The 21,109-nt window shown below is 58.2% G+C and overlaps 5 protein-coding genes and 2 non-coding genes across 7 annotated transcripts; 2 read left to right on the top strand and 5 right to left on the bottom strand.

The window, feature by feature from the left end:
* Nucleotides 1-378: 378 nt before the first annotated feature.
* Nucleotides 379-475, bottom strand: EHS24_008022. Its single transcript has one exon. It is a non-coding gene; the product is annotated as a tRNA-Glu (tRNA).
* Nucleotides 476-1,743: 1,268 nt separating this feature from the next.
* Nucleotides 1,744-3,994, top strand: EHS24_008021 (uncharacterized protein; the record flags this gene model as incomplete). Its single annotated transcript, XM_028623349.1, has 7 exons — nt 1,744-1,941; nt 2,096-2,319; nt 2,415-2,476; nt 2,515-3,027; nt 3,079-3,104; nt 3,211-3,581; nt 3,637-3,994. 7 exons carry the CDS (start codon nt 1,744-1,746, stop codon nt 3,992-3,994), a joined length of 1,752 nt encoding a protein of 583 aa, XP_028476282.1.
* A 1,320-nt stretch (nt 3,995-5,314) lies between these two features.
* On the bottom strand, nt 5,315-5,408 carry EHS24_008020. The gene has a single exon. It is a non-coding gene; the product is annotated as a tRNA-Ala (tRNA).
* A 1,572-nt stretch (nt 5,409-6,980) lies between these two features.
* On the bottom strand, nt 6,981-9,008 carry EHS24_008019 (uncharacterized protein; the record flags this gene model as incomplete). Its single annotated transcript, XM_028623348.1, has 3 exons — nt 6,981-8,386; nt 8,585-8,836; nt 8,888-9,008. The coding sequence occupies 3 exons, from the start codon at nt 9,006-9,008 to the stop codon at nt 6,981-6,983; spliced, it is 1,779 nt and encodes a 592-aa protein (XP_028476281.1).
* Nucleotides 9,009-10,165: 1,157 nt separating this feature from the next.
* On the bottom strand, nt 10,166-13,048 carry EHS24_008018 (uncharacterized protein; the record flags this gene model as incomplete). The annotated part of the gene is made up of 5 exons (XM_028623347.1): nt 10,166-12,631; nt 12,684-12,792; nt 12,833-12,912; nt 12,970-12,990; nt 13,046-13,048. 5 exons carry the CDS (start codon nt 13,046-13,048, stop codon nt 10,166-10,168), a joined length of 2,679 nt encoding a protein of 892 aa, XP_028476280.1.
* Nucleotides 13,049-13,780: 732 nt separating this feature from the next.
* EHS24_008017 (uncharacterized protein) lies at nt 13,781-14,875 on the bottom strand (the record flags this gene model as incomplete). Its single annotated transcript, XM_028623346.1, has 3 exons — nt 13,781-13,897; nt 14,183-14,419; nt 14,786-14,875. The coding sequence occupies 3 exons, from the start codon at nt 14,873-14,875 to the stop codon at nt 13,781-13,783; spliced, it is 444 nt and encodes a 147-aa protein (XP_028476279.1).
* A 1,528-nt stretch (nt 14,876-16,403) lies between these two features.
* Nucleotides 16,404-19,353, top strand: EHS24_008016 (uncharacterized protein; the record flags this gene model as incomplete). Its single annotated transcript, XM_028623345.1, has 4 exons — nt 16,404-16,712; nt 16,818-16,998; nt 17,451-17,897; nt 17,957-19,353. 4 exons carry the CDS (start codon nt 16,404-16,406, stop codon nt 19,351-19,353), a joined length of 2,334 nt encoding a protein of 777 aa, XP_028476278.1.
* Nucleotides 19,354-21,109: the final 1,756 nt, after the last annotated feature.

The raw sequence follows: 21,109 nt of genomic DNA, 5'->3' as shown, positions 1-21,109 counted from the left end.
TGGACGGCCTTGTTTGACAGGAGGCCTTCGGTGCTGCGAGCCCATGACGGAAGCAGTGATCTGAGATGGACACACATATGGCTCGGTCTTCGTCAGGCCGACCTCACCACCGCCGACTCCGACGCAGATGGCGAGGCAACAAGCACGAACAACAACGACGTCTTCGACAAAGAGAGGACTGAGGCGGGCATCCAACATGCCCACCTATCACGGAAACTGTGGCACAATCGATATCGAACCAAATCTCCTCTGTCGCCTTCTCTGAACGCCACAACAGCCGCTCTCGTCCACACAACTGCCGTTCAGCACCCCTTCAATCGATCAAAAAGCATGTGGGCCTTCTGCATCCCTTCTCGAGAGAGCAAGAGGCAAAACAGATTCTCCGCCAGGGAGTTGAACCCTGCTCTACCGCGATGATCCTATTAGGAAACTCTCTAATGAGAGGCGGTTATACTAACCGATATACTAGCGAAGATGCTTATGTCTATTGTTTGGCGGATACGGCGCGTCCGGCCGCGTTGCATTTAGAGCGCACGAGACCGTCAAGTCGACTGTTGACGATGAAAGCGATGGCGAATGAGGGTATTCTCGAGACCCTTCTAGTTTGGGACCCTTCCGGTTCGGACCCAGGTCCGGGTTGGGCGGAAGAAAATTGGGTTGACCACACTTTTATGACAGGATATACTGGTGAACACCGGTTTTATCTGAAGATATAATATATAAATTATAAGAAGCCCTCTCGCGTGGCGAGCTGAGATGGCGGGTTGGCATGTTTGTCGATGTGTTGGCGGGAAATCTCCGTAGTTGGTGAACCTCCAGCCCCCCCACGGGGCCCAGACCACATGTTGAATCTCCAGGCGCAGAGCATCCCTTCCTGCCGATTCGGACGACCAGCACGGTTGCAGTGAGGGACGACGACAAGTTCTCCGGTGTGGCTTTAGCCCGTTGGCCGTTGGAACTGAGATCAACTCCCGTCCGCTGTGATTCCGCAAGGAGTCATAACGGCTTCTCACAGTACTCCGCTAGGTAGGAATCACCCTATTCTCCCAAAACGTACCATCGCTGCGGGCTTCGTGTCAAGTTACAGGTCCAAAAGCCAGGTCAGACCCAGACCAAGAACCAGTAATCGCCGCTGTGGAGTTACCATGACGTAACCCACCTTTGAAAGCCCTGAGGCCCACTCGGCGACCAGAAGATGGCTTTGCTGCAAGTCCCAAAGGTCTCTTGCCCACGTCGTCGCGGCGTTGATCAGGGAGCAGCACCACATGCACATGCGTTTCGGCTGTCGCGGGATATACGCTGCTTGCTCTCTTCTCCCCTTACGAAACTTGCCAAACTAAGAGACATGCGACGAGCAACTTCACCCCCCGGCAACCAGGGCAAGACACGACCTAAGGACCGGTCCGTACAGCCGTTCCGGAGCTACTCCTACCGTGTCCCACTACTTTTGCGCTGGGCCACTGCTCCACTCGCCTCCTCTCCACACGCCCCGGCGATTTGCGAGCGGGGCATCGTGGAGTTCAGGGCGATACCGAAGCGGGGGTTGATCCGGCATTGTTTGCCAAGAATACCGACAGGCCCCCCTGTAGAAACCTCAAGGGCCGGTACGGCAATCGCAGAGAACAGTCGCACCAGCGATGCCAACACATAAAAGCAAGACCATGGCGCCGACAGCTTCTGGTTCCCCACACTTGCTCCTCACATCTTTGGCGGCCGCAACTAACCCAGAGAAACATCGCAACCATGACCGACACCACTCTAGCACACAATAACAAGCTGGACAACGACATTCACACCCACCGCGAAAAGACGAGTCACGAGGGTCATGAGTCAGGCTTCGAGACACCCCCCATCGACTATGAGGAAGCTGCCGCTATCGCCCCCACTCGCCTCAAGGGCAAGGCTTTGACGTTTATGGTGACCTTTGTGGCGGGCACTGGAGTGAGTTGAACGCACGACGACGACGAGTGACGACAACGAGTGGAGCTATTCCTCCGCCTCCGTCGGTGTTCCTCGCGCCATTTCTGGTTTTGTTCCGGAGAGGAGATCCGCAGCAACACCGCAAACATAGTACATGCTGACGTCGTCTCTCCAGTTTACCCTGTTTGGATATGACCAGGGTGTCATGGGAGGCCTCCTCTCGTTGGAGTCCTTTGAGAGCACCTTCCCGCAGACCGTTACCCGTTGGCAGGGCGGCGGCGGGAACGCTTCTACGCTGCAGTCGCTCCTTATTGCCATCTACGAGCTCGGCTGCATGGCCGGTGCTCTGTCCAACCTCTGGGTCGGTGACAAGATTGGCCGTCGCCACACCATCAGTCTGTGAGTGGCTGTTGCGCTGGGCGGACACCGCCTGGCCGGAGTAAAATCTCGGAAGTGGCGCCGGCGAGGATCGATTTGCTGACAAAAACGAAAAGTGGCGGTCTCATCATGATTGTCGGAGCTATTCTGCAAGCTGCCTCTGTCAACTACCCAATGAGTAAGATTGCGTTGGACTAACATGTGGCTGACGTCCAGTGCTTGTGGCACGCGTTATCACTGGTCTCGGAAACGGTCTCCTCACTTCAACCGTCCCGGCTTACCAGTCCGAGTGCGCCAAGCCCGCACGCCGCGGCCAACTCGTCCTCTTTGAAGGCTCCCTGATCACCTTCGGCATCATGGTCTCGTATTGGATCAACGTCGGCTTCTTCTTCCCCAAGTCTTCCGTGTCGTGGCGCTTCCCCATCGCCTTTCAAATCGTGTTTGCCGTCATCATGATCGTCTGCATGTACATGTTCCGCCTTCCCGAGTCTCCCCGTTGGCTCGTCGCAAAGGGCAGGAACGCAGAGGCTCTGGCTGTCCTTGCGGCCCTCGACAACACGTCTGTCAGCGACCCCGAGGTTCGGCGTACTTGGCACGGTATTGTAGATGCCGTCAAGGCTGAAGACGCGTCTGGATTTTCGTTCCGCCAGCTGTTCACCGGTGGAAAGACACAAAACTTCCGTCGTACGCTCCTCGGAATGGCCAGCCAAATGCACCAGCAGATTTCAGGTATGTATAGCCCTTGACCACATGGATTGTACGCTTATGCAACACACACAGGTATAAATCTCATTACCTACTATTTAGTAAGTGCTTCGTGAGGTGGACAATGAGGTGGGAGTGGTTGAAAGTGGTACCTCCAACAATGGCCGCTCACGGACCATCCTTTCAAAAAACCGTGCTGACGTCCAGACTCTTGTACTTGAGAGCATGGGTCTCTCCACCTTCATGTCAAGAGTCATTGCAGGAGTGAATGGAACGACCTACTTCTTGACGTCTCTCGTCGCACTGTTCCTCATCGAACGAATCGGACGAAGGAAGTTGATGGTCTGGACGGCGATCCTTCAAGCCGCCACAATGGCGATCCTCGCTGGACTATACAAGATCAACAAGGCCGGCTCCGTTCCAGCCCAAGTCATCTCTGTTCTCTGCCTCTTCCTCTTCAACACCTGGTTCTCGGTCGGCTGGCTCGGTATGACCTGGCTCTACCCCGCGGAGGTTACGCCCCTCCGTATCCGTGCTCCGGCCAATGCCATGTCGACAGCCACTAACTGGCTCTTCAAGTGAGTGCATCTCATCCTCTTCTCTCTCCTGTCGACTGTTTCTGACATACCTCAGCTTCATGGTCGTCATGGCCACTGGCCCCATGTTCGACAAGATTGGTTGGGGAACCTACGCCCTCTTTGCCGCCACAAACGGCCTCATCATCGCGCCCAGCGTCTACTTCTTCTTCCCTGAGACGAAGAAGTACTCTCTCGAGGAACTCGACATCATCTTTGCCCTTGCCTATGAGACGGGCGAGAACCCCGTCAAGGTGTCTGTCTCGGGCGACATTCCGCCTGCGGGCTCGCGCGAGGCAGAGATCATCCTGGGCCGCGCAGACCGTGATGTTCCCGAGCACGCGGGTGGACTCACCCGTCGTCTGTCGCGTGCGATTAGCCGCGAATCGGGACGCCGCCCATCGGCCGCTGTTTGAGTTGGGAGAGGGGGAAGTTTTGGGGAGTGGCGGCGGGGAAGTTTGTAACGGTGTCTGCAGGTAACAGAAATATATGCAGTGGTTATTCGGTTTCAGCCATGTTTTTGTCGATTATCCTGATAAAGTCCCAGAGGGTGTGTGATAAGCCGAATCGTGTGGTCAAGCACTGTAGAGAGGTTGACGTGACCCCCTCGCAGGGCAGGGCGGCGTTGGGTGGGAAGGCGGTGATTTTCCTGGTAAAGTCACTGTTGGTGCTATTGTGATCTGAGGACTTTAAGCCACTGGGTTTGAATCGAGCCTTGAGGTATCCAGAAATGCTCCAGGCATATGAAGCCTCGCCAGAAGCGCCAAAAAGACGTTGCTCTGCTTCCAAAGCGCACAACTCGAGGATAGACGAGAAGTTAAATTACAAACATCCACACATAGTGACAGTATATTCAGATACGAAGCAAAGTGCAGGTCAGTATGTGCAGGACGGTACTGTGCTGTAGGATAGAGATAGCACACTATAGCAGTGTAAGGATAAACTCACATAACTACAAAGCGGACTACGCATTGTATGTTTTTGTACACATGTCAATTTAAAAGACGATTAAAAACAGATTTATTTTTGTATTTTTGAGACAAAAACAAATGGCAAAGGGTGCCCGGACGATGACTAGTTCATCAGAGAATGACTAGCAGGAGGCGACGAGAGCGTTAATGGTGTCGATACTCAAGAACGTGGCTCGCTAGAGATCGGTTGCTAGGTGGAAGAGAACGCTTGTCTGCGGTTGTGGCATATTCCACCCGCTCCCTCCGAAGCGTAACTGGAGGAGGGTCACTGGATTACCGGGCGTCCCTTTCCAACTTGACAGTGTCATGCATGCATTCCACCACTCCACAAGATGTACCCCTGCGTGTGCATATGCCTCTGACGCTCCCTCTCCCCCCCCTCCTCTGGTGGGGCGGATTTCTAAAAAGAACAGTCCACGGACCGGAACCAAAAACCGCCGATCAAGAAAACCACACACCCTTCAAAGACAAAACTTCCGCTCGTTTTGGGGGTACTTGTTGTGTCCTAATTCTTCCCAAAAATACATCCAATGCTCCTCTTGCATCCATAATAAAAAAGATACGGCTGCTAGAGCTGCTCATGGAGACACTGGGGAACCTAAAACAGGCCTCTCTTGCAAGATGAATTGCCACAGAGCCACCGGACAATAAACCTCCGGGCCATTTTTCCTGCCTCCTACACATCCACAACTGATTTTTGAGAGCTTCTTGCACTAAACCACATGCAAAAAGTGAAGACCCAGCTTCATGAGCTGCTATATATTATGGAGACACTGGGGATTGAACCCAGGATCTTTTCAATGTGCTGTTGTCGAAGCGACACTGCAAATGAAACGCGATACCACTTCGCTATATCCCCGTGATGTTCTTCAAGAAAAAATAAGGTTTATCTTCGAGACACGGAAACGATCGCCTGTCGATGACTTAGAGCTGCGCACGGCAGCCCACCTGGCGTACCCCCAGTGTGTCCCTTTGTTGGAACGGTCGCTCTGGAGGTCAATATTTCGTGGTTGAAACTCGAGTGGCACGTCTGTTAGCTTGTCGGCGTCTTCTTCCACCTTCGTCCGGCTTCTCACCTTTGTCAAACTCCCCACGCCCGACTTTGAGCTCAGGGCTCAGAGCGTCAAGGGGCATGGTCAATGCTGCAAGGAAAGCCCACGTTCTTGTTGACCTCCAATGCCGCAAGTCAGGCTGCCAATCCAACCCCCTTCATAATGTTGCCACATGCGCCGCGCCGCGCCGTCATATTAGTATCGTCAACAGTAACGAGATAGGTCTGCTGCCCCAGCCATGTTCAAGTGTCTTCCCTGGCATGCTGCTGTCGTCCACACCATTTCCTCGTTCACACCCAACCCGCATCCATCGCTTTGCCCGGCATCTCCATTGGCCACATGAGCTGGTCGTCGCTCGCTGGATATCCGGATATTGACGAGAGCCTCCTTCAAGTCGCGGATCGCAAACTCGCCCACATACCAATGCCGACGGCGATTCTGCGCTGGGCCTCGTCATCCTGAGCAAGGACGAAGCGAGGACTAAAGTAGATCGTTTGAAATGTGTTCTGTTCTCACTACTGAGACTAACACGCGGAACTATACCAAAAGGCCAGCACCGGAGGCGAGCGGCGCCACCGGCCACAAGCTCCTTCATATTGGATGGTGGAGTCACATGTGGACGTTCTGGCGGATGTGCAGTACACATTGGAGCTTGTAAGTGTGCCACGTTCAAGGCAAATACAAGCACCGTGGAGTCTAATAGCCTGTCGGTGTGTGCCACACACGGCATCAGATCCACCCTCGCATCCAGTATTTAAGTTGTAATTAGCCGTCGCAAGGCTCGAGAATGGGGGTCCTCAGCCAAACCTCCGACGTCAGCTACCTTATCCCACCATCGGTCATCTCCCAGGCGCCAACTGTCCAGAACTACCGGTACGGCCAGACCGAGCATCGCCAGTCCGAAGTATCACGTTATTTCTTGTCGACACCACTCCGCCGCACCGACTCATGACAACGCGCGTGACGCGCAGCGAGAATTCGCTGGTCAATACCGTACGCATCGAGCGAGAAGAAGGGGTCATGCCGAGCACATCCGAACATATGTTGCAGTATTGAGGACCATATGCAAGCATCGGGGAAGGGAAGTCATCGCATATTCTGTATGTACCACGGTGCGTGATACGTTTTGCTCGGGGTTTATCCGTCACATTGCCACATAGGTGCCGCAAAGGAACAGGGGGCGACGTCGCGGTGGGTTCAATCAACCCTGCGGCGCCGCACACCTGCTCTACGCAATGCGGCGCATATGAGCTGCATCTCCCAATGCCAACGTACACCGACAACCGACCGGTGAGCGAGATATCGCAAACCCCTTGCGAGACAACACCATATTACATAGACCGTATATACTGCAAAAATTGTCCGTCGTTGTCTCGTCGTTATGCGTTGAGGGTGGAGACACACACTGCGGGGAACTGGCCCGTCTTGCCGGCCTGGGACATGTCGCCATCCATGACCTTGCCCGTGGCCCAGCCGTCATCGAAGAGCTGCTCGACGAGGATGGTCATGCCCGGAGTGAGAGTGAGCTCGTCGGTGAGCGCGGCCGCGTACGGGTGAAGCACGTTGACCTCGGAGCCCTGCTTGATCCAGTGGCCCGGGTTGTGCTGGTCGGGAATGCTGTTGACCGAGATGGCGCCGCTGGGAGAGGTGGTCATACCCGAGGGGGCAGACGAGACCTGGGGAGCAGGGGGAGCAGAAGGAGCGGAAGAAGCGTTGTGGTGGTGGACGGCGGCACCAGCAGCGAGCGCACCGGCACCAACAGCGAGACCAGTGCCAACAGCCGAGGCGTGGCCGGCGCCACGACCCGCAAAGCCAGCGTTGGTCGGCTCTGCCGCGGCAGCGGCAGCGGCAGGGGTGGACGAGATGCGCGGCGTCGGCGCACTTGGGACAGCAGCGACTGCGGGCGTACGCGTAGCCTGTGCCACAGGCTCATCAGCAAACGAGTTGTACGAGGGCGGCTCGTTGGGAGCCGACTGGGGGAAGGCAGAGGCGGTCGGGGCGTTGGCGGTAGCAATGGGGTGCGTGGCAGCCACTGGCGAGACGGGCTTGGGAGGAGGCGAAGGCGCACGGTTGTGGTGGGCAGCCAGTGCACCTCCAACGGCTGCAGCACCAGCGACGCCGATGGCGGCATTGCGAGCACCGTGTCCGTTGTGGCTCTCCGATGCAAGACCCTGGTTGGTGGCCGACGGGGTCGAGTCGGGAGAAGCAAGGCGGTCTTCGTCCTTGTCGATGAATGGGGAATGGCCACCGTCCGCAGCGCTGTTGGTCGAGCGCTTGTTGCGGCGCCACATGAAGAAGGCAATGGCACCAAGGACGGCAAGACCGCCAACAACACCGACGACGATACCAGCAATGGCACCGCTAGAGATACCGCTCTTCTTCGAGCCGCTGGATGCGCCAACTGCCGAACCAGTGCCCGTTGTCGTGGCGCCAGTGGCAGTCGCCGAGGCGGAGAGGGCAAAGCCACACATGGTCACAAGGTCGACATCGTTGCAGCAAGTTTCGGGGCTGGAAGCGCCGCAGAACGAACACAGCTCGGTCGTCGAGTTGCCGTAGCCGCAGTTGCCCTCGTTATCCGATCCAAGGATACAGTTGGACGCGGAGGCCTGCTGGCCGCCAGTGGTGAGACAGTTGGACAGGTCGGTGGCGATGGTGGTCTCGCGCTTGGTGCTGTCGCCAGCAGGGCACAGCTCAGTGTTGTTCACAATGGCAACCTCAGACGCCGAGAACTGGTTGCACGTATCCGAGCAGGCCATAGCCTGGCCATCGGCAGCGGTCTGGCCCTCTGTAATAACAGTGTTAGCATGTTGGACAGGTTGTTTTCTCGTGCACATGCATAACTCCTCGCGCGCGACTGCAACCCCTGCAGTGCTTGGGCGCGCTCCTGGGTGGGGTGGTTGCGGGGCAGAAGGAGAGGACCTCGCGCCCGAGACTGCGCAGCACTCCGGACGCCACCCAGCAGGTGGAGCACAAAACGACTCACGGTAGGTGGCCATACAGCTGCGGCTGCTCGCGTCGTTGACCCAGAGAGAGCACATGACCGTCTGCTGGTACCGAATGACAGCGGTCGAGGCATTGGAGCAGCCCAGACCAGTGGTAAACTTGGCCTTGGGCCACTGGCTTGCGGTCGCAAAGTAGCGTGTGACATACTTGTCAAAGTCGGACACATCGTAGACATTGTCAAAGAAGCTGTACATGTCTGCCAGCGCCGTCGCGTTGACGTATGAGGTTTGGACTGGGGGCGGAGCGTCAGCGACAAGTGTTGTGAGGGAGGGAGGGGACGTACAGGCTTTGCATGTGGATGAGCCAGTGATGTAGAGGCATCCGTCGCTAGTAAGCTGCTGCGCCGAGGTGAGGGGGACCAAGACGGCAAGGGCCGCGATGGTTGCTGCTGTTTTGACGATCATTGCGTGCGCGCAGTACGCATCAACCGAACGGGAACGAATGAAAGAAGATAGAGAGTGTGTGTGGAGAGGAAGAGGAAGAGGAGGAGGGAGGTCGCAGGCCGAGACGAGTAGGAAGTGGAAGGGATTTGATGGGTTTGTGACAAGAGTTGTGACAAGGAACAAAATGGGCGATGTGAGATGGTTGTCAGGTGGCTTGACGGATGGGGAGAAACGGCCTTGTCACGCTCTGGCGCTCTGGCCGCCCTGCGCCGGGGTCAACAGTCCCCCGCGCCAAGGCCATGACTCTGCGATTGCCTTGGCAGCAGTGTCCGTCAGGTCGCCCCCCCCCCGCTCGTCTCACTTCATGCATGCAGACACACTACGGCCACCACAGCCCCTCTCCGTAAATGGCCACATGCCAATTCACTGCGTGCGTGGCCCTTGGACCTCGAGCAGAGAGAGCAAGGTTGTGCACCGCAAAAACACACTAGGAGCCACCCGAGGACGCGAGACCAAGGGTACAATGTGTTTTTCCCAGCCATGGCGCCCACCCCCCGCACAACGTCATACTTTTCCCTGTCGCTCTCCTGGATCGGCCGATGGTCCCCCCCAGCGCCAACGCCAGAGCGCCTCTCTGTGCGATGCGCGATGGATGATCACTTTGTGGCACCCAAATGTCATGTTCATACGGCACACGACAGGTGCTGTGCAGCGTTCAAACCCCCACTGCATTGCTCTAGAGATCTCGACAGCATGCACAGTACAGATCGTGCAGAGTGCCTTCTGGGGCTGCTGCGGACAGGCACCGTCTGGTTTAACAAGCATGGCATGGCATAACCACATGTGGCCAGCCACACACATCACATCACATTCCACTTTACAGCTCATATCGGTTCCCCGGGAGTGCACATGGATGGACCCAGGCAAACTTAATTAGACATCACACAGTGCCATATCACCAGCGCGTGTACTGTCGTCAGTGCCACATTTGAGAAAAGACGCTGTAGTGGGGGAAACGATGCCAAAACACCACTCCATGGCCCACGTTCTGTGCAGTCCATGGTCAAGGTCTAATGCCGTTTCATGACAAGAATTCTGTGCCACCTTTTTCCGCTATCCGCGCAGAGAATACATGCCGTGATCGGGTCAGGGGGGTTGGGGGTTGGGGGGTGGGGGGACTACTTCTTAATGCCGTTTCCGGTCGGCGTGGTTGCTTGTGCGTCGGCCGCACCCTCTGCCTCCTCGCCGTCATCTTCCTTTGCCTCTGCCTCCTCGTCGACCAACTTCTCCTCGACAGCGAGCTCGGCAACCTGGTCTGCAAGACCGTCCACGGGCTCGGCGGATTCGGTGGGCTCGGCATCGTCGTCGTCCTCCTGGTGGTCGACGACCACACCCGAGCCCTCCGAGTCAAACTTGGAAGGTGTGGCGAGCTCGTCAAACAGTTCCCGGTCCTCCTCGGGGTCGGCAATGGTCGCGGCGACCTTTGGCTTGCCCTGGCTCTCCAGGTCGGCACGCCACTTCTTGACCACACCCGGGGCGGAAGCGGGGTTGTACGAACGGGCCATCAGCGCAGCCTCGGGGAGACGCTCGGTGGCCGCCAAGAGGTCGACACAAGCAGCGCTGTCGCCGAGCTGGAGGTAGGCGGCAAACGCAATGTTGTTCTGGCCCTTCTCCTTGGCGAGGGTGGCGAGACGCTCGAGACCGGCACGGTCCGAGAGCGAGGTGAAGAGAAGGAGGAGCGCGGGCAGGTCCTTGGACTTTTCAAACGCCTCCTGGGCGAGGTCGAGCTGCCATGCGGCAAGAGCCTTGTCGCCAATAATCTTCCACTTGGCCTCGGAACCGGCCTCGGGAGCGGCACGGACGAGGTCAAGGGCGACTTCGAGGTCGTTGATAGAGACGGCAAGCTCAAACTTGTGGTCGGGGTCGGTCGAGACCTGGAGGGCGAGCTCCTTGAGGTCCTGAACCTCGAGGAAGCGGGCGATGCGGTTACGCTGGTCGGCGGGGATGGTTGGCAGGATGCGCTCAGCCTCGGCCAGGTCACCGCGGAGAATGGCAGTCTGGTACTCGACGACCATGAGCGACAGGGCGTACGAGTAAATGTTCATGTCCTTGTCGGCGACGTAGACGCGGTTGTGGGCCGGGAGGTAACCGAGAAGGTAGATGCCCTGGTCAAAGTGGTTGATGACGCTGGCCTGGTCGCCAATGAGGTAGTTGAGGCGGTTGGCCGAGTTGGTGTAGATGAAGCAGTCACCAACCCAGCGGCAGGTCTTGACCTGCTCCGAGACCTCGGCAACAATGTCAAACGCCTCCTCGACACCCTCGTCACCAAGAATCTCGCCAGACTCGAGGCGGGCGGCGTAGGCATCACGGTCAAAGCGGAGAATGTAGAACGAATCCTCGGTGGTGATGGCAACGAGGTCGCCGGAACCCGACCACGAGACGTTGGTAGCGTCGGCCTCGATACGGCGGACGACCGCTCCAGTCTCCCAGTCCCAGAACATGACAAAGCCCGAGCCGCGAGCGGAAAGGAGGGGTCCACCGTGGAGACCTTCGATAGCCCAGCCGCCCTGCGACTTGACGAGACCAGGGCGCTCCTTGAAGTTGCGCGAGACGCGAACCTTGGACTTGCCCTCGAGGACGGCGTACGTGTTCGAGTCCGAGGCCCAAGCAAACGAGGTACCGCCGCCAAACGCCTTGTTGCGCCAAGCAAGAGCAGTGTAGATGATGTACTCGCCGTCACCACAGACAGTCACAAAACGGCCGTTGGGCGAGTGCTGCAGGCTCTGGGGGTAGACCTCGGTGGTGCCAAGGTCGCGGAGGGCAACGCCGAGACGCTGGCCGTCCTCGACGTCCTGGCCGTCGGTGCCAATGTTCGAAATGTTGGCCGTCAAGATCTCAGTGTTGCGCGCGTAGATGATCTTGCCCGAGGTGTCCATCGAAACGGCGGGCTCGTCGCGGCCAAGCTTGACGACGACGGCACCCTCGTCGAAACCAAGAGCAACCTCGTTGCCGCTCTTGCGGTACGCGACACACCATGCGCGCTCGAGGCCATAGTTGAGGGTGTTCTCAAGGCGGTAAGTGGACGAGTGCCAGATCTTGACAGTGCCGTCCTCAGAGCCGGAGAGAATAATGGGGAGGGAAGGGTGGAAGATGGCAAACGAGACGTTGGCCGAGTGGCCCTCGAGGGTCTGGACGCACGACTTGGCGTGGTAGTCCCAGATCTTGACAAGACGGTCGTCACCAGTGGTGACAATGTACGGCCTGTCACCGCCGTGGTAGTAGTCGACATAGTTGACACCCTTCTCGTGGGCCTCGAGCGAGAAGTTGGGCACAGGGCTGCCGAGCGACCAGACCTTGACAGTGTGATCAAGACACGCCGAGGCAAAGGTCTGGGGGTCCTTGGGGTTGAACGCGAGAGCCATGATGTAGTGCGTGTGGCCCTCAAAGATCTGGACACAGCGCCATCCCTTGTCCCAGTCCCAGCACTTGATCGTCATGTCGTCCGAGCCGGTAAGCACCAAGCTCAGCGTGGGGTGGACAGTCAAACAACGGATGTAGTCGGGGTGCGCCTCGAACGAAGTAATCTTCTCGCCAGTCGAGAGGTTGTACACGCGCAGCTGGAAGTCGTCGGAACCCGACACAAACTGGAATCGTGTTAGCCATCATGTTGCTTGGGCGGGCTTGTGTTTGACTCACCCAGTTCTTGCGCGCAATGTACTTGACGCAGCGCACGGGAACGTCGGTCACCTCAAACGTCTTGAGGTCGGTCTGCGTCTCATAGTTCCAGATCTTGACCTGACCATTGCTAGTTGGGTTAGCTACCAACACGTGAACAACAAACTCACTAGAGACCACAGATGACATGCGGCTCAGTCGGGTGGAAGTCCACCGACTTGACCCTGTCGGACCTAGCGAGGAGCTTCCTCTGAGAACATTATCAGTATACACGTTCGCACGATCTATTGCCGCGGGCTGGACTAACGGTGATGTCGAGGAGCATCGGCTGGGGCGGGTGTCAGCAGGCACATTAACTCGTTCGCAACTGGTTCTCTACGCACCATCTTTAAGCGATTTCTCGGGGGTCAGCGGAGGGGGGAGGGAGAGAGCGGTACGCCCTCGCGCTGCTTTGTGAGGTGGGACGGAGGGTGGGGGGAGGGGGAGGGGAGATGGGATGGAGGTTGAAGGTGGTGGTGTTCTTGCGGTCGCGTTGGAGGCCGACGAGACGGCGCGACTTGCTGGAGGGTGACGATCCAGATCCTAAACTGGGGGGATGATTTATTGTCTGGTGGTTGAATGGGCTTCGTGGCGCGTCTCATGTGCGGAGCCCGCTTTCTGCATAATTCTGTTCTCTGCAATGCGCCAGTGCGCCATTGTCCATGGGCATATCGGCTTATGGACTGGGTACGGAGAGGAGAGTGGCTATGCTGTACATCATCAGTCCCTGCCAGGAGTTACACAAACAATGGCACTTTTCCTGGCACCCCACTCAGTCAAGAGCTGGGGTCAATGTGCTGCCCACCTGGTGGCCACCTAGGCGGTCACCAGGCCAGTCTCCTCCAGTCGTCGAGCTACCCCATGTGCAACTTCCACACCTGCCCTTGGCCCCGAAAACAATCGTTAGTTGAACTAGCAGACGCAACGTTGCTCGTTTTGCTCATTAAAGGACATTTTTGTGCTGTGGAATGCGGAGATGCTGGCATGACTACCTCTACCAACTCTCTCCAGGCGCACAGCCAGCCTGTGCACCGGACCTCTACTGCATACACGAATTCCTCATAAATGGGGAAATGCGTTTAGTCGAGCTCGATGGCGTTCTCCTCGGCGGCGACCTTCTTGCTGCGCTTGTCCTTGGGGGGGTTGGCGGCGCGGCGGTTGACGCGGGTGAGGGCCGAGATGCGGGCGACGGCGGCCTGTAGCGTCAGCAATTGTCTTATGAAAAGCTAACACGAAATGGGGCAATAATGTGCCGTGACGTTTCAGGCCCCGTCCACGCATGGCATACTTGCTGCTTGCGTGGACGGCGCGTGATGTCGCGGATCTTTTAAAAGATGGCATTGGTTTAGCAAGCCAAATACGCTCGGCCCTTCATAGAGTTTCCGGGGAGTTCTAGCAGCTGCAATGTGGGGATGGAGGAGGGCTTGTTGTTGTGTCCGTCGCGAGGACACAGCGAGACTTCTTGGAAAGGAAATACTCACGGCACGGAGGTCGGCGCGGTAGCCCTTGGCGGCGGTCTCAACAGCGGCGATCTTGGCGGCGCGGCGGGGGCCGGTCGAGCGCTTGAGGGTCGAGGCCTTGCGGGCCGAGGCGACCTGGCCACCGTTGGGCTGGATCTTGGTGACAGTGATGGCACCCTCGGCGTTGGCGTCAATGGCGAGGACCTTCGAGTTGGCGAGACCCGAGTACTTCTGCGAGTGGAGGTTGAGGAGGTTGCCCTAGCAAGTCAGCAAGCGCTCTTTCGGCATAGACACGGCGGCTCCGGGGCAGATCTCGCAATTCCAACACTTCTGGCGAACGGAGCGGCTTGACGACTGGACTGTGGACTGGGACCGCACGGCTGGTTGAACACGACACCCCTCGAGGACTTCACACAGGGCGCTTCCCAGAAACGCAGACTTTCACCTCCGCGTTCCAACACGCATGGCCCAGCCATAACGCGCTTTCGGCATCCCTTCCCTCGCTGTCTCGCTGTCTCGCCCAGCCCATTCCCAGTCCATCTCCGTTCCCATCGTGTTCCGTCCGCGAAATGTTGAATTTGGTCGCAATTCTGCCCCGATTTGTCGCCGGTGTTGGATTCTCACCTGCTCAGCCGAGAAGATGGGGCCGTTAGACGACTTGCGCTGGAACGAGTTCCAGCCGCGGACGAGGAGCCAGGTGAGGTCGGCGGACATTTTGATGGTGGTGAGTGAGTGCTGGCGGTGAAGCTCTGATCGCTTTGGTCGAAGAGGCCACCCAGCGGTGCGCGGAGCGAGAGCGTGTGGGTGTGCACTCCGGGAGCAAACTGCCAATGGTGATTGACCGTGGGACAGTTGAGTCGTGGCTTAACGCCGACAAGCACGATACCAACGGTAGTCCTGAACCGCCGTGGTGGCTTTTGGCAGAGGCATGTGCAGCGAGGAGGTAGTGGTGTGGCGAGGCAAGTGAGGAGAGCCAAGCAGGAAGACGAAGAGAAAAGGCAGCGTGGGAGAGGACGCTACGTGTCCACAGATCAACACACCCCCAAAGTGCTGTTAGGTGGAGAGCGGTAAAGCTGAGATCCAGGCTGAATGTTAATGCGCCGGGGGGGGTTGGGTTTGTGTTGTCGAGGTTACAATAGCTCCACCGACACTGTGACACTGGGACCGCAGTAGGGGCATGTCCGGAACGATCATCTCCGTGTTGAGTGTTGGTCTCCCCCTGGTCGTCACCGACCTCACAAGTCGAAGCCCGTCACCCGTCCGTCCCACAGCCGTCCCACGACCAATTTGCAGCTCAGAGCCGCTCACCTCAGCATACGACCTCTGGGGCGTTGACAGATAGCCCGGCTTGCCGCTGGTCTCGTTCAACGCACATGTTACTGTTGGAACGTTAAGGCTCCGTTCTTGTGGCCAGTGGCACTGAGGTGATCCGTGGCCTGGCCCGAGGGGGGCTCACGGACATGGGTGCGGGACACAATCCCAAAACGCCATGTTTTAGGCTCCTTCTGAAGTACCGTGGGGTCACGGTGGCTACGTGCTGGTGCAATGGCCACGGGGTTACTGTCCAGCACTGGACATTACAGTATACCCTGTGGGGATAGTATGAGGACAGGCGCGCCGAGTTGTTGGGCGTCATCAATTGTTTATTATTATTGTATTATTAATTTATATGGCCAAGCTACCATTACCCACCAGCCATGCAGAAAGATCCAGCTGCGAGACAGTCGTGCAACGATGAAAGGTTGCAAACAAACGACAGATCGCAGAACTGGCACGAGGCTGGACAGTGTATGTGCCCGTCTGGCTGACATGCCTTGCGTCCCAGGGAGATACCTGCTTCTCATCATCGACACTTGGGGTTGTTTATTTCATCTTGTATGTCCACCAGCTTGACCTGTCAAGTAACTGCAAGCAACATGAACGCCCGCTTATCCTGCACTCTGCCCCCCTTTCCCCTCGCCATCATCACCACCGTACCACCGTGCCATACGCCACATGGCCACATGCCTTTCATCACTCGATTGCCTGCCACAGGTGGGACATTTGAAATTGGCAAGCCACCGGGGTAATAAACTCGTGGGCCAATTAGGACAACACTAATTAATTCCCTATCATCCATGACGTGTCATTTCCACGTCAACAGACGATTGCTTATCATCCCGCGCCTGCCATCTGTACTGGGAGAGAGAACATCGAGCGCGGCAGACGAAGTCGACTCGCACCCATCACTGGAGACAGCTACATGCCCATACGCCCCCTCGCGGCCTTCTTCAGAGCAGCTAGACAGTCCCGCCCGACAGCATCGACCGCCTACTTGTCACACATTCGCTACTACAGCTCCCCTGCCAAGTTCCGCGCTCCCTTCACCTACCCTTCCATCACAAAGTTCGCAATGGCGGCCATTACCGACTCTGACATTCTCGCCCGCTTCGGCGCGCTCAACCTCGGCGCTGCCCCCGCCGTCATCACCCACGAGCCTGTCAAGGGCGGTGCCGAGTGGCGTGCCGAGCTCGACAAGGTCGGCCAGACCGGCGTCGCGCTCACCAAGACTGTGAGTGGTGCTGGCGTGTCCTGAGCGCTCTTCTGCCAACCGTGCTGGAATGGAGGACCGGGATAGCTGCGCAGCGGAGAGCAGAGCGCTGATAGGAAACAACAGCTCCTCTTCAAGCCCAAGACTGCCAAGACTGCTGAGCCTACCCCCGTGCTCGTTCTTGCCAAGGAGGACACCGAGACCAGCTCGGGCCTCATCGGCTCGCTCCTCCAGCTCAAGGAGCTCCGTCTTGCCTCGGAGGACCTTATCAAGCAGGTCATCCCCTCGGCTGCTTCCAAGGACGACGGTGAGTGTCCCTCTCCTGGGTGTTTTTTAGGTGGTCTGAGCGACTACCACCTGCTACTCTGAATGGGGAAGTCGGCGCGTGCACTGCCAGGTGGCGGCTATTGAGTCGACGCGACCTCCACTTGCACACTTTCACTGTGTGATCAAGTGCCTTGGCCTTGGGCACAGACGGCCCTGTCCTCGGCCGGGGCCTGTTAGTGTACTGAACGCATCTGCGTTTTGTCGTCACCTGCTGCGCGCGTGGATAGCGATCGATGCAGGTGTGGCACAGTGGCAGCGACGCTGCTCGCCACCTCCCGAGTCGAGATTTTCAACAGTCGCCGACTCGGTCAGAGTCTGTTGTTGGCCTTTTATTTTGCCACCCACTGGGCATATAAATGATCATTCGACGTCACCATGACCAGTCCAATCTCCTCTTGCCACTCCTCTGTGCACAAGCTGACATTCTCTCAGTCTCGGCCTTTGCCCTCCCCTCGCCTGTCCCCTCCACCATCTTCCTCCTCCTCGACTCGACCCTTGCCTCGTCGACTGAGCAGTACGCTGTCCACCTCACCGCCTCGTCGTCGACTGTCCTCCTGAAGGGTACCGACATCAAGGCTTACCTCGAGTCGATCTCGTCGCCCGAGGCCGTCCGTGTTGTTGACTTTGCCGAGCTCAAGGCTGCTGCCCCCGCCCCCGCTGCCAAGGCCGCTCCCGCCGCCAAGAAGGCGCCCGCTGCCGCTGCCCCCGCCAAGAAGGACGAGGACCTCTACGAGATGGCTATCCAGTACAAGAAGAACGAGGACTTCTCGGGCTGGTACACCGACGTTCTCATCAAGGGTGAGATGCTCGACTACTATGACATCTCGGGCTGCTACATTCTCCGCCCTTCGTCTTACAACATCTGGCAGGCTATCCAGAGTGAGTCAATACACCGGGCGCGGCGAACATTGTCACGATGAAGCCACTAACGCGATCAGCCTTCTTCGACGCCGAGATCAAGAAGACTGGTGTCAACGACTGCTACTTCCCCATGTTCGTCTCGCGTGCCCGTCTCGAGAAGGAGAAGGACCACATTGAGGGCTTTGCCCCGGAGGTTGCTTGGGTCACCCGTGCCGGCCAGTCCGAGCTCGAGGAGCACATTGCCATCCGTCCCACCTCGGAGACTGTCATGTACCCCTACTACGCCAAGTGGATCAAGTCGCACCGTGACCTTCCCCTGAAGCTCAACCAGTGGAACTCGGTCGTCCGTTGGGAGTTCAAGAACCCCCAGCCCTTCCTCCGTACCCGCGAGTTCCTCTGGCAGGAGGGCCACACTGCCTTCCTCGAGAAGCACGAGGCCGACGAGGAGGTTCTTGTCATGCTCGAGCTCTACCGCCAGATCTACGAGAACCTGCTTGCCGTTCCCGTTATCAAGGGTAAGAAGTCGGAGAACGAGAAGTTTGCCGGTGCCGACTACACCACCACCGTCGAGGGCTTTATCCCCACCACCGGTCGTGGTATCCAGGGTGGTACTTCGCACCACCTCGGCCAGAACTTCTCCAAGATGTTCGACATCACCGTCGAGGACCCCAAGGCCGACGCCGCCGCCCGCGCCTCGGGCAAGGACACCAAGGTCCACGTCTTCCAGAACTCGTGGGGCTTCTCGACCCGTTCGATCGGTGTGGCCGTCATGACCCACGGTGACGACCAGGGTCTCGTCCTCCCCCCCAAGGTTGCTCTCCAGCAGGTTGTTGTTGTCCCCGTCGGTCTCTCGAAGGGTGAGGGCAAGAACGCCCCCATCTACGACGCCTGTGCCAAGCTCGCCGCCGAGCTCTCGGCTGCCGGTATCCGTGCCCACGCCGACCTCCGTGAAGGCTACACCCCCGGCTGGAAGTTCAACGACTGGGAGATGCGTGGTGTCCCCCTCCGCCTCGAGCTCGGCCCCCGCGACATTGCTGCCAAGTCGGCCCTTGCCGTCCGCCGTTACGACAACCACAAGGAGTCGTACCCCCTCGAGGACATTGTCAACGTTGTCAACAAGTCGCTCGAGGACATCCAGGCCGCCATGTACACCCGCGCCCTCGAGAACTTCAACAAGTCGGTCCGCAAGACCCTCGTGTGGGACGACGTTGTCCCCACCCTCGACTCCAAGTGCGCCATTGTCATTCCCTGGTGTGAGGACCCCCAGTGCGAGGACGACATCAAGGACCGCTCCAAGTCGCAGGCCAACGCCGGCGAGGCCGAGGACTCCAAGGCCCCCTCGGCCGGTGCCAAGTCGCTCTGTATCCCCTTCGACCAGGACCGCTTCGGCCCCTTCCCCGAGGGCGAGAAGCAGCAGTGCATCCAGTGTGGCAAGAAGGCCAAGAGCTGGACCCTCTTCGGTCGCTCGTACTAAGCGCGTCGTCGTTGTGTGTGATCATGACGGGCGTAATGAGCAGCGAACGTACGAGTGGGCACCATGCTGGAGCAGGAGCAAGAGCAGGGCGGCGTGGGGCTCGGGGGCTGCGGTGCGCGCGCACCAGCGAGCCCGTGCTTGGCGCGCGGGCGCATCATGTCGAGGACGTAGTAGTACATAGTTTTCCGGGACATGTCAAAAGCCCGGGTGGAAGCCTTTCACTTCTGGCCGGGGTACTTTCTGTGTGCAAACCGGGAGCAGTCGAGGGGCCCAAGGGGCCAAGGGGGGCGGCGCGTGTTCGAAACAAGATCCAAACGCTTGGGGCCTTGGGGCATTGTGGACTGGTTGCGTCAAGCTGTGGCATCTCGTCTCGTCCCCCCCTATCGGGGCGTGAACAGAACACTTCTGACCAAAGTACTTGTGGGGAGCGGGCGCCACTGCCCGCTCTCTCTTGCAGCGGTTAGACTGATGGAGGTGGCGTTATTTACTGTGTTACGCGACCGAGGGCGGCTGTGATCGGCTGACGTGATCTGCACGAGGGCGACAAGCACCGCGAAACAGGAGGACAATGTACAATGTCCGAACATTCCATCCCCACCCCACCGCCATTGCTGCGTCACGTCTATTGTGCGGGCTGGTCGAGGCTGTCGAACGATGTGGGTGGCACCTTCTGGGCCCCTTGCCACCGGTTCAGTTGTAAGCCGGCTATGGTCTGTTGTCTGTTGGCACATGCGGTGGGGTTGTCTATGGGGGGCAGCGAATGACACCCAGTTTGTTTTGCAAGCCCATTTGGCCATTCCCGACCGATGGCGGGGGCGTTGTTGTCTCGTGCACAGACACGGATTATCTCGGCTTCGGGCGTAAGTAGTAGGTGAGACGACCGCAGACGTAAGCATTGTGAGTGCCACTTTCCTGTATGGGCGGTAGGTCGTGTGGGGCCGTGGGAGCGAGCTGGCCGCTGGCCGCTGGGCACGCCGGGAGAGTGACGGGTGGGCGTTGGGTGTGGCTTGTTGTCCGCGACACACACCATCCAAGGCCGCAAAGCACCGACGATGGGCGAGCATGGTGGAGCAAAGTGCGTCCGCAATGGTGGTGGTGAGCGCCAGAGTGGTCGCTAGCAGCCGCAGAGCAGTAAGCACGTTCGTTAGATCGATGGGCGAATAGGGCTAGCGCTAAAGCAGTAGATGCACGTAGGAAGTGGCCACCACGGTGGGACGGACGCGATGTTTGCGCGTCATTTAATCTTGGAATACCCGGGGAAGACACAAAGGTGGGGGCGTGTGCCGCTGATCGCCCTGACGTGGTGGGGGTGGGTGGTGTCTTTTAACTCTATGCAGCGCGGGGCAGGCAATACTGCCTGTATACTGAAACAACCCAGGTTGCTGGTAGAAAATGACATACTCTAGAGCTCTCGAGCTTAGATTGGGGGATGGACGACTCTTTCTTGTGCAGACACAGTTTTCTTGCCGTAAAAGGACGCTAAAAGGCACTCGGGTTTTTTTGGTTCAGTCCGTCTGCCTGGAGAATCCCCCCCGGCTCTTTTGACCTTTTGCTTCATTCCCCACTCGGCACACTCCCGCCACCCCCGCCGCCGTTGCTTCCTGGCTGCTGTGTCGATCACATTGTCAATTGCCACCCGCATCCCCCCCCCATCGTCCTCTCCATCCATCGCCCCCTCTCTCTCACTCTCGCAAACGTCTCCGCTGTCACCGCCACTTCTGGCAGGAGCATCCCCTCCTACCACCACCCATTAACC

Source organism: Apiotrichum porosum, assembly GCF_003942205.1.
Source record: "Apiotrichum porosum strain DSM 27194 chromosome Unknown scaffold_6, whole genome shotgun sequence".
Taxonomy (NCBI): domain Eukaryota; kingdom Fungi; phylum Basidiomycota; class Tremellomycetes; order Trichosporonales; family Trichosporonaceae; genus Apiotrichum; species Apiotrichum porosum.
Note: the sequence above shows the minus strand (reverse complement) of the source record. Positions and strands in the feature narration are given on the sequence as shown.